Here is a 12,598-nt window from a genome sequence, read left to right as displayed (position 1 = left end):
CTTGAGCATAGCCCCCTCAAAGTGACACCCTCCTCCAACAAGGCCACACCTCCTAATAGTGACAATCTCTATGAGCTTATGGAGGGCAATTACACTCAGACTACCACAGGAGGTCTCTTGTACCCCTGACCAACAAGTCAAAAGAAGTGATCCCTTGCCTGACACTGGGTTTTTGTTAGATAGTCTACAGCTCCAGAGGAGAACATTATCCTCCATGTGAGATAACTCCACTTAAACACCACCACCCGCCCCCGTGTATGTGTGTGTGTGTGTGTGTTATATGTAGATATCCATCAACTAGTGAATAATGGAAATGTAGTATATATACACAGCTGTAAAGAAAACAACTGAATCACAATTCTTCAGGTCAATGGGCAGAAATGAAGAATATACTGAATGAGGTAGTCCAGGGCAAAAAAGATAAACACCACATTTTCTCTCTTACTTATGGATCTTAGCTCCAAATATTTCGGTTTGAGTGTATAAGTTGGAGTGATCATAGAAGCCAGGAAAGTAGACAAGGGATTAGGGAGGAGCTCTGGAGAGGGGAGGAGGACCGAGGAAAACAGGGTGAGGAGCATAACAGGGGAGAGAGAAGGGAGAGGGGATCCTAACACCAAAGCTTACGGAAATCTGTTACTTTATAAGTGTACTTCAAAATACATATTCCATTTATTAAAGCTTTAGGGAATGAGCATTTAGATTGGTTTTTTTAAAAAAAAGAGGGGGGGGTTGCCAGCAAGCCTGACAACAGGACCTACATGATGGGAGGAGAGACTTGGCTCCCACGTGTGCAAGTGCATGGTGCACATGTGTAACTCACACACACAAATAAACACATGTGACAGATCACTTCAGAAAAGCTCATTTCAACTATCTTTACTTTTTTTTTTCTGTACAGCCCTGGCTCTCCTGGAACTCACTTTGTAGACCAGGCTAGCCTTGAACTCACAGAGATCTGCCTGTCTCTGCCTCCCAAGTGCTGGGATTAAAGGTGTGCACCACCAGCACCCAGCCCCTTTACATTTCTAACAATTACTTCAGTGTTTACCAAGCCTAGGCCTCATTCCTAAAGAAAAGCAGATAAGCTGACCATTAATCAAAGCCACCCAGAGGCGCGGTTCGCCTACTGTCCCAATGGACAACTCAAGCCTGCTCCCCTGGAAGTGTTCAATACTCCACCTTGTCAATCCTCTCCAAAAAGAAAAGTCTATTTTATTCACTTATCTGATTCTGGATGTGAATGTTTCAGGTCTGTGCGTATAGATCAGCACAAGTGTGTGCCAGCATATATGCGACTCTGGAGTCTGAGTCCCCAGTGCCACAAAAGTTAGAATTGAACAGACTAAAATTAAATGGAGTTGGAAGCTTGCCTAACCCCTTCTCCCTAAGTCAGTTGTCTGCTTTACTTTGTAAGAGTTCTCTAAGTTCATCAAAGACAACTCTAGCTCTTCCCTCGGTCAGTCTGCACAACAGGACACAACAAGAACCAATATATCACAGGGCAGACAAGTCCATTCCCTCACTGCAACCTCTGCACGCTGTCAGGACAGTTGTGCTATCAACTTCAGCACTGCTGCTTTACCCGCCCATGCCAGCGCCTGGGTGCTCAGACTTCTCAGATTTACACTTCTAACTCCCAGTCTCGGATCCGGTACACAGACACCACAAGCTAGCTCATATTCAGGACACACGAATACTTTCTGTGATTCCATATAACAATTTCCAGCTTCAGCCACTAATAGAAATATCTGACTTAAGATTATTTTCATTTTTTAATTATGTAAATATACTCTGAATCCCCAATTCTTTTACTACAATCAACCTTACTTCTCCCAAACTACCCATTCACAGCATACCATTTCTTTAATGCCTACAGCTCAACTGAGCTCAAAGACGTCTGCTACCCTGAACGTGCAAGTCAAGAGCCTACTCACTCCCCTTCCCACTGTTCCCGCTGCTCCACACCGACTTTCCCCTGCTACTCCCTTGACAGCTAATTTTAAATTTACATAACTGCCAATCCTAAGTATGGCTGAAGAACAAGATACATTTGGTAAATCATGTCTCCCTGGCAAGGATATCTATCCTCACTTTGACAAGAATTATACTAAACTACATATACTTCCAATAATCAGAGTTCTCACGTTTCTAAAGTCCAGTATAACAAAACTTAAAACTCTGGGCGTCTAGAAACCATTGTGGTACCTGGAATAAACGACTGGGATGGCTACATGTGTTGTCTATGTTTCACACAGCCTTGCTAAGAACACCGAGTCCGAGAATTTGAAGATGAGAGGTGCCACATGGGACAGCCTGGGAATCCTGAGCTAAATCTAAAGCCTGGCTGCACACTAGACTCTCCAGCTCCCAGAGAAGAATGACAGCAAAAGGACGTGGTCATGCATTCTATAAAGGCGTGTATAAAAATGTCAAATGCCCACCTCAGGCGGCATCCTCTGGGTGTGGCAAAAAGATGCAACCGAGAGACACACAACAGAGGGCTTCACACATTCAGAATATCTCATTTCTTAAGCTGGGTGCCGTGCTGATACACAAATACTTTGTAAATTGGCTCTCACTAAGTTTTAGATGCACAAAATTTTGTAATAAAGAAAAAGAGTAAAAGGAGACAGCACATGATAAAATCCTGAGAGGCATCTCGGGGTAGAAAGAAGGACCCAGAGAAGACGCTTTATAAAGCAGGCCTTGACAGAACATTAAGACAAAACACAAGAAAATGATAATGGCAATAACAACAACAATCTTTTCCTTTTTTTTTTTTTTTGAGACTGTCTTGCCCAATAGTCCAAGGTGGCAAGGTACTCACTATGTACAGGCTGGCCCCAAATATACAGTGATCTGTCCTTCTCAGCTTGTGTGCTAAGATTACAGGCACGCGACACCACAACCAGCTAACACAAACTTCTCTAAAGGAACAACATGGACCAACGTTAAACTGGGAGCACCCATGGCTTACAGCCTGAATAAAGAACACCAGGAAAGCTTTATGAGGCCAGGTTCACCTTGTCGCATAATAACAGGGGGACTTAGACTACATGGCAGAACCCAGCCCCATGCCTGACACTCTATCTCTAATGGAGGAGGAAAAGCAAAGGAGGCTACACACAGGACAAACTGAAGCAAACTGTGTTCTATGGAGTGTTGGTTCTACAAGACAGCAAGGAGGCAAGGGTCTGGAATGCAGGTCCCATGCCCTGCCACTATCCCAGATACAGCTCTTCGGCTGTTAAAATGTCTCAACTATTAAACAATTTTTGAAAAGTACAACACACACTTGGCAAGTTCAGAGGTACCGCTGCAATCCCTGTGTGCCGTGACACTCCGAAACACAGCAGTCATCTTATCAATGAGAAGTGGAGAGAAAAAAATTAATACACAAACTTTTAAAGCATAAAGGGCTAGTCCCACATGAAATAACCAAAATGCCAACTGAGCAGCAGCAACTGGTCATGTGGGCTTGGGCAGGGGAAACAAACACAGCACCATGAGAACACATTTGAATGCTCGGGTAGCGAGCACTACTCCAGGCAGAAAGGATGCACGGCACCCTCACCAAGATGAAGAAAAGGTGAGCAGAGGATCCAGAGGCTGCAGAAAAGATGACCACTACGTTACAGGATTATAAAAGGTACCACTCTACGTAATAATGGACTACACCACCTTAGCAGCCCATCAGACTAAGGATTTTGGCACTCTTACTTAACCAAGTTACTTAATCTCTCTGAGCTTCATTTATGAGTAAACACAGGCTAACAATGACATAGTACTAAATACACTATGAAACACTTTACTAAGTGCTTTTGACAAGCGAGCCCGTTTAATTCCCACGATAGATTTTTACTGGTGATGACATTTGAATTTGGAACTAGTGTAAGTGGTAGGATTAGGATTATTAGTTCTCAAACTGACTAACTAAAGAGGGGGATGTACCGATCACATTACATAATACTGTTTCAGTCAATGACAGACCAGAAGGTCGAGGGTGCATAAACCTTCTCCATTGCTTTGTACAAGTACACAGACACATGCACAGCCTAGTGAGTCTCAGAAGAAGAAAAAAAGCCCCAGTCACAATGTTTAAATTTCCTGGCAAACAATACCACTTCAAAAATGGCAGCTATACTCTATTATTAGACTGCGATGATCAAAAGAGCAGCACAGAAATTCCCCGTCAGTGACCCCCAGGCTTCTATCAGGCAAACCTGTTGTACCTTCACCTATATATCTATATGTTTTCTGTAACCCGGTCTGCTCCATAGAGTTGGTGTGAGCATAAAGATCGTGAATCTGCAAATGCTATGAAAAACACTGAGATATTAAGATACAAAAGATTAGCATCCCATATCCTTTGCAAAATATCTCAGTAGTAGATAAGGGCACTTGCCACCAAACCAGATGACCTGAGTTCAAGCCCCAGGATTCACATTGGTGAAAGGAGAGAGGCAACTCCTCCAAATTGTTCTGACTTACACATAAGACATGGGCTTACATGCATAAGAGTGTACACACACGAGTGCCACACACACACATGCACACACGCATGCAAGCACATGTACACACGCACTGGTGGGAAGCGAGGACACTAAACAAATAAAACATAATTTTTTTAAAAAAACTTGCTTTCCTGGGCAAGAACTATCTATCCTTCTAGTTCCGGCTACTCCTGTGTAAAAGGCGGGAATTCTTCAACCCATCCAAACTAGCAACACAGGAGGAGAGGAAAAAAAAGAGAGCTAAAAGAATTGTATTCCTAGATTAAAATGATGAGTCTCTGAAAAAAATGTAAAGCTAGAAATAAGTCTGTTTTATTGGCAACCACAGCTTTCTAAAGTATAAACCACCATGGAACTTATCACACCAAGCACAACTTCTGATGGTCGGAATTCACCGATGTCAAGTGCATGTATTCTCTTACAGCTATACTGAAACTGACAATTTACAACAGAGCTAATCAATAAAGAGGTTCTACTTCGATTCAGTCATTCAAGTCGGCCTATGCTATGGTTTCAGACACACACACACACACACATCCCTTACTGCCCTTCAAAACAGAAAGAAAAAACTAAGTTTCATGTTTTCTTCTATGTTACTGGTGGGGAGGGGAGTACCTGGTGAATCCTAGGCGACAGGCACCAATAACATGTTATAAAGAATCCATCAACCGACTTGCTTCCAGGGCTCAGATGGATAGCCTGTCCCTTCTGGGAACCTGTCCACAGCCTCCCTTTTTCTTGCGCGTGAACAGATGGCTTCCAGGCCCCAAGGCTCACGTATCTAATCACACAATTCAGACTTGTTCTCAAAGTCCCCACCTTTTTAATTGTTCCATGCTCATGAGTCTGACACTTCGCATCTAAAGATCTCTGGCTATCAGAGCACAAGAAGTCTACTCTTCACCGCACGGCTCTCTAGAGAGAGCTGTGCAAATTAAAAATGGAAGAGTGAGGTTCGATGTTTTATCCAGCATCAAGCAATTAATTGATTCATTCTTGGGGCAGAGCTCGTTATGAACTTTTATCAATGGGCACTTCCTGAGCTTCCTAAGATCGCTGAAATCATTAATTCAAACATGCTGTACACATATGCATCCAACATGTCCAAGATTAAACATAAACAATACATAGCATACCAAAGTGCCACTATTTTTACATGCAAAACTGTATGAGGGAGGGGTTCTGACTTAACATTCCTCCAGTCTTGTATCCATAAATTCTTTAGAACTTGAGAGGGAGAGAAGCACCTGTCATTGCGACAATATTCATAGTGTGTTGCATTCTGCGTGACTATTAATATATTTAATTCCTTAAACTGTAAATAAGCAATCCGTCTTCTGAAGGTGAAGGGTTTATTATATTATTAAGAACTTGACCAAAAATAAAAAATTAAAAAGAAAGAACGAAAGAAAAGCGTGCACTGATGTCCTCGCCCTAAGTCTCCAGGTTCTGTGAATGTGCCACTCTAACCCTCCTAAGCCCGAGCGGCGGGGAGGCCAGCGCTGGCCACTCGACTTGCGGCGCGCCAGGCCCCGTCAGCTGTGGGCAGCGGAGACTCGGTGTCCCCTCGGGGCCCCGGGCCTCGCGGAAGGACGCGCACGGCTGGGCCGAGGGCGCCCGGCAGGCGGGGACAGGGTCGCAGCAGGCCTGGCCTAGCCGCCCCCGCCCCGCGGCTTCCGTCCTCATCCCGCTCCCGCCGTCGTTACCTCTTGGGCGCCGGCGGCTGCTCCATGGCGGCCGGTGGCAGAGAGAGGGGTCGAGTGGACCGTGAGGGAGGTAGGGAGGAAAGGAGCCTGGGAGCAACCGGCCGAACACGGGGGAGCACACCGGGAAACTCCCGGGAACTCGGACCAACTTTCCCGTAACTCCGCGGCGGATCTCCCTCCCACTCCAGAACGCGGTTCCTCCCGGCCGCCCCGCCCCTCCGCCGCGGCCTGCGCTTGGAGCTTGGGAAGAGCGGAGCCAGTGGAGGATGGGCGGGGCCGAGCGGGGCATGGGCGGGGCCGAAAGCGGCTGAGAGGGAGTGGGCGGGACCTAGTGCGGCCCGGAGAAGGTGGGCGGGGCCAAACGCGGCCGAAAGCGAGTGAGCAGGGCCGAACGCGGCCGAGCGGGGCTTGGGCGGGGCCGAAAGCGGCCGAGAGGGAGTGAGCGGAGCCGAACGCGGTCCGGAGGGTTGGGCGGGGTCTAACGCGGCGGGGAGGGGAGGGCGGTGTCCTCCGAGGAAGGCAGCCTGGAGGAGGTCGCAGCTAGCTCAGAGAAAGAGGCGGAGAGACTTTCCCCGCCCAAGACCTGCTCTGCAGGAGGAGGGGCGCTTGAGGTTTGACTCATTTCTCTGGATTCCTCAAGGATATATGCCAATCTTCTTGTAAATACGTTTGAAGTATAACTAACTGCCCACACTTCCTCGCTCGTCTACTTATAATTATTAGCTGTTCTTACTAGTTATGTTCCCCTAGCCGCCAAGCCATTTGCCATTTGTAACTCCAATAGCTGTGATACTTCTGGAAATTCTGGTTGATTTTGATTGTGTACAAGCACAATAATTACAGTCTAATGACAGAAAATATTTACTGCAGATCTCTCAGTGCACAATTTAGAGCGCCAGGTCCTGCTCTTGACCTGTTGGGTAACCTGGGAAACTGACCACTAGTTAGGGAGCTTGGGAAAAGATGAAAGAGAAGTTCCTTTCTTTTATCTTCCTTTCTTTCTTTTTTACTTTCTTTCTTTCTTTCGTCCTTCTCCCGGACCCCAACAGCCCTACAACCATTGTAATTTAACCTCTTACACACTCATTTGTTTGTATACTATTTCAACTTAAAATACACACACACTATCTCACAACTATACAAATCAGTTTGCTAATTTTTATTAGAATATTCTTAAATGAAGAATTGTTCAAGGTTTTCTTAGAGGTTAGAACCAAGTGTATGGATTGAATATTGGTCAAGAGGAATATCAGTCCGAATTCTGTGAACAAGAGGAAGTAATACACAACTGTAAATCTGTTTCATCCATTCAATATCTACCTCTGACGGTTCAGAACGGACAGGACAATAGCAGCAATTACAGAAACTAAGTCATTGAAACGTCACTATGAGGCCGTGAGTCAGTGCCACACAGTCCCAATGACCGCAAAGGTGTGTAGAGAGAACAGACCTACAAGGTTTCCTGCACACACACACATGTGCCATGGCACCCTGCACCACATGCTCACACGTACACAGTAATGTCATTTTAAACATCATTTCTGGGAAGGACTTTTAAAACTATCCCATTCACCTTCCATTCTACTCACTTCCACACCAAACTCACTGTTTCCATGTCTTCAGCAGAAAGCACCTTGAGAAGTTCATTTTGTGGGTTTTTTTTTCTAACCTATCAGACTTTAAATTGGACTCAACTTGTCGTCCTTTTTACAGCAGGTCCCTTATTGTCTTACCAACATCGTCCTCCAGGAAGTCATTCCCAGCCCAACCACTAGAACCCTCACTGGCTACTCCCAGGGCGGTCGGTGATGGCTGGCGTCTGTATGATGCTCTGTGGCGAACTTTTCCTTCTCATCCATCCCAACCTCAGTGTGAGTCATCTGAAAGTCAAACCATATCATTTACTCTCTCTGCTTCTCACAGAAGCAAGTGCCTGACTGGACAGGTTCCTTTTTCTTACTCGGGTTCATTATCCTTCTGTTCCTGTACTTTCTAGTGAATGCTAACCATCAGTGTGCGTCCCAGACCTCTGTGCTCTGCTGATGATAGACACGGGAGGAAGTGGAGAAGAAAGAATGCATTGTTTACTTACGCCTCTAGCCTTCTAGTGAGGACATCTAAGGCGTTCATCTCCAGACAAACTAGCAACTTCCCTCCTTTGCCCTTGTCCCTCTGGGTGGTTTGGATGAGAATAGCTCACGTGGGGTTTAGTGGCTCTTGGTTTTATCAGATTATAGGCCCATCCAAGGCATCTAGAGACATCCTATAACTTTCCTCATCAAAAGAAGCAATGAGGAGGGAGTTTCTTGGCTCTCTGAGTTATAACCGAAGAGCCCCACAATCATATATACAGTTAATGATAAGATATTCAGAAGCCTATATCTGTAGCACGGATTCTAGTTGGTTTTAATAATAAAAACTCAGAGTCAGATATAGGGCCAGATATAATGCTGAAGATTAGAGAAGCTGAGAGGTCAGCTGCCCGAGAATTATTTTACCTCTACTAGTGCTCAGACCAAAGGGGCAATCCTGTCCTCAGACTGCATCTCCAGGCTTCATCTGTCTTCACTGAACCTCAGACTGCCCTGAGCTCCTGTCTCCTCCTGCCCTATATCCCTCCCTCCACCCAACCATATCACTCCTGTCTCCACCTCCCTAGTGCTGGGGTTAAAGGCCTGGGATCCCAAGTGCTGGGATCACCTTTGTGTGAGTTCTGTTTCTCTTTTAGACAGATTCAATCTTGTGTAGCCCAGGGTGACTTTGAACTAACAGAGACCCCTCTGCCTCTGTCTCCCGAGTCCTGGGATTAAAGGTGTGCGCCACTTCCTGGTCTCTAATGTCTTAGCTCTGCACTGTGATCTTCAGGCAAGATTTGTTAAAACATAAGCAAAATATTACCACATATATCACTAAGTATGTCTTACTATTTCTCTGGGTATCTCTCCTCTTAAATTATGTATTTAAAATCTATGTAACAAGAGACCTCTGCAGATCTGGGTGTGAGTTAGGGACATCCGAGGGAGTAGACCAGAACCAGAGATCTTTTTTTTTTTTTTTTTTTTTTTTTTTGGTTTTTCGAGACAGGGTTTCTCTGTGGCTTTGGAGCCTGTCCTGGAACTAGCTCTGTAGACCAGGCTGGTCTCGAACTCACAGAGATCCGCCTACCTCTGCCTCCCGAGTACTGGGATTAAAGGCGTGCGCCACCATCGCCCGGCAGAACCAGAGATCTTTGTGGGACCAAGTCCAAGCCAGAGATCTCCACAGGAACAGACCCAGACTAGGGACATTTATGGAAACAGGAATGAGCTCCTCCAGCCTTTTTTAATGGACACTGATCTCATCAATGAAGGCATATCCTAATTATTTTCTGAAAGCCTGCCTCATAGATGTGACAAGACACCTAGCAAACGTAATTTAAGAAAGGAAAGATCTGATTGGTAGTTCAGGGGTGCAGTAAATCCTGAGAGGCGAATCATGACCCATCCAAAGTGTGGATGAGGAGAAGGACTGTACTGTGGATGTGAGGAAGGGTACAGCCAGAATCCTTGGGAGAGTCCAAACTAAACCAGGCTGAGAGAGGAAATGAGAGAGGGGGGAAAGCCAAGGGATAAAGAGGCCGAGCAAGCTAAGAGAGGAGCCAAGAGAGCCAAAAACAGCAGGTTTATATAGGAAAGAGAAGCTGGGGGAAGGGAAAGCAGAGGGTGGGGCAGGGTGAGATGTTCTGGGAAGGGACACAGGTACTGAGTGAGCCTAGAGGCTAGTCTATGCTTCCCTATGCTTGCACTTAGCCATTTGTACTGGGTTACTTTGGGACCTGACAATAGGGAAGGCAGGGTAGCCCTCACTGGCCTGCAACTCACTTGTAGCCCAGGCTAGCCTCCAGCTGAATAGTGACCTTCCTGCCTCAGCCCCAGGTGCTGGGATGACAGGCATGAGCCACCAGACCTGGTCTCTAAGATGTCTTGAAAAGTAAGCATTGATGGCTTGTAATTAGTTCATATTTATTTGAAATATGGGAAGTGATTTTTTTATAGAAAAAAATAGATTTAATGCTAGAAAAATGTAGACCTTCAGTGTGCATCATTTCCTTAGTGGTCATTTACCAAGTCTTTACCGTGATTCCTAGAAGGAAATAAATACATTGTATATTTCGACTTAGAAAGTCAAGGCATGTTTCAGATATGAAAGGGGTTAATTTAATATTAACTAATCAAATTCATTAAGTATTAGAGGGGAAGATATACTTGCAAGCTTCACAGAGCATTGTACCCTAGAGTAATGAAGTAGAGGAAAGTGCTAGTGACTGGTAATGGGGGCCTGCTAACCCGTTAGCGCGTAAGTTAACCAGGATTTAAGAGTTCTCATCATTGTCGTTATCGGGAATCCGCGGATTGTGTACCTATCAGGGGTTTTAACTTAAGAAATTCTTAAAGTTTGGAATTGTCACTGTGAAAAATGACCAGTCTTCCCCACCCTGCCCTGCCACTGGGAAGACCACCCATGCCTTCACCACCCATCACTTACTGAGCTAAGAACTTTCTAGAGTTTTCTTCATTTTAAATATCTGATTTTTTTTCTAAATGTTTTCACTTTGGAAGTCATTCCCTGTTCACACATAAAGCAACATCCTTCAGGTCTAGAACGAGGACTATGAACCCCGAGTTGAAGGGAAGGAAAGTGGTATAAAAGGCAGAAAAAAGGTGTTCATCAGCTGTAGGAGTTCTTTGGTAGAGTTTTTGGGGTCGCTTATGTATACTATCATATCATCTGCAAATAACGAGAGCTTAACTTCTTCTTTTCCGATACGAATCCCCTTGATCCCTTTATGTTGTCTTATTGCTATTGCTAGAACTTCAAGCACTATATTGAAGAGGTATGGAGAGAGTGGACAGCCTTGTCGTGTTCCTGATTTTAGTGGGATGGCTTTGAGTTTTTCTCCGTTTAATTTAATGTTAGCTGACGGCTTGCTGTAAATAGCTTTTATTATATTTAGGTATGACCCTTGTATCCGTAATCTCTCCAAGACTTTTATCATAAAGGGGTGTTGAATTTTGTCAAATGCTTTTTCAGCATCTAATGAAATGATCATATGGTTTTTTTCTTTCAGTTTATTTATATGGTGGATTACATTGATAGATTTGCGTATGTTGAACCAGCCCTGCATCTCTGGGATGAAGCCTACTTGATCATAATGGATAGCAGCATTGTTTGTGATAGCCAGAACCTGGAAACAACCTAGATGCCCTTCAATGGAAGAATGGATGAAGAAAGTATGGAATTTATACATATTAGAGTACTACTCAGCAATAAAAAACAAGGACTTCATGAATTTTGCATACAAATGGATGGAAATAGAAAACACTATCCTGAGTGAGGTAAGCCAGACCCAAAAAGAGGAACATGGGATGTACTCACTCATATTTGGTTTCTAGCCATAAACCAAGGACATTGAGCTTATAATTAGTGATCCTAGAGAAGCTAAATAAGGAGAACCCAAAGAAAAACATATAGGCATCCTCCTGAATATTAACCTTCAGCAAGCGATGAAAGGAGACAGAGACAGAGACCCAAATTGGAGCACAGGACTGAAATCTCAAGGTCCAAATCAGGAGCAGAAGGAGAGAGAGCACGAGCATGGAACTCAGGACCGCGAGGGGTGCACCCACACATTGAGACAATGGGGATGTTCTATTGGGAACTCACCAAGGCCAGCTGGCCTGGGTCTGGAAAAGCCTGGGATAAAACCGGACTCTCTGAACATAGCGGACAATGAGGACTACTGAGAACTCAAGAACAGTGGCAATGGGTTTCTGATCCTACTGCACGCACTGGCTTTGTGGGAGCCTAGGCAGTTTGGATGCTCAACTTACTAGACCTGGATGGAGGTGGGGGTTCCTTGGACTTCCCACAGGCCAGGGACCCCTGATTGCTTTTCGGGCTGGGGGGAGACTTAATTGGGGGAGGGGGAGGGAAATGGGAGGCGGTGGCGGGGAAGAGACAGAAATCTTTAATAAATAAATAAATTAAAAAAAACAGAAAAAGAAAAAAAAGGCAGAAAAAAGTATTTCTTGCTTCACAGTTCTGAGATAAGAAATGTACATATGCCTCAAGACAGGATGAGCCCAAGACATTGGCTATATTGTATTTCCAGTTGACTCCTGTCTGCGAAAATAAAACCACAACAACAACAACAAGTAACTTTCAGGGATTGTTATCAATGAATGTATCGATTATCTAGTGAGTACATAACACTTTTGCTGTGGTCCCTAAGGCCATTCAATAAAGGGTTAATTGATAGAAACCTGGAGTGGTGCTATTGAGAGGTTGAGGGATCTTTTTAAGGTTTTTTTTTTAAATATACAGTTTGTTTAGTTT

The 12,598-nt window shown here is 44.7% G+C and overlaps 1 protein-coding gene across 1 annotated transcript in view; it reads right to left on the bottom strand.

Annotated features, from left to right (window-relative positions):
- The window catches only part of Stk3 (serine/threonine kinase 3), a 212,174-nt gene extending 205,693 nt beyond the window's left edge, over positions 1-6,481 (bottom strand). The window contains exon 1 of the mRNA XM_075961214.1: positions 6,224-6,481. Coding sequence (XP_075817329.1) covers positions 6,224-6,249 — 26 coding nt within the window. The 5' untranslated portion in view covers positions 6,250-6,481. The remainder of the gene's footprint in view (positions 1-6,223) is intronic.
- Between the last annotated feature and the right edge of the window lie 6,117 nt (positions 6,482-12,598).

Source organism: Microtus pennsylvanicus, chromosome 2 (genome assembly GCF_037038515.1).
Source record: "Microtus pennsylvanicus isolate mMicPen1 chromosome 2, mMicPen1.hap1, whole genome shotgun sequence".
Lineage (NCBI taxonomy): Eukaryota > Metazoa > Chordata > Mammalia > Rodentia > Cricetidae > Microtus > Microtus pennsylvanicus.
Note: the sequence above shows the minus strand (reverse complement) of the source record. Positions and strands in the feature narration are given on the sequence as shown.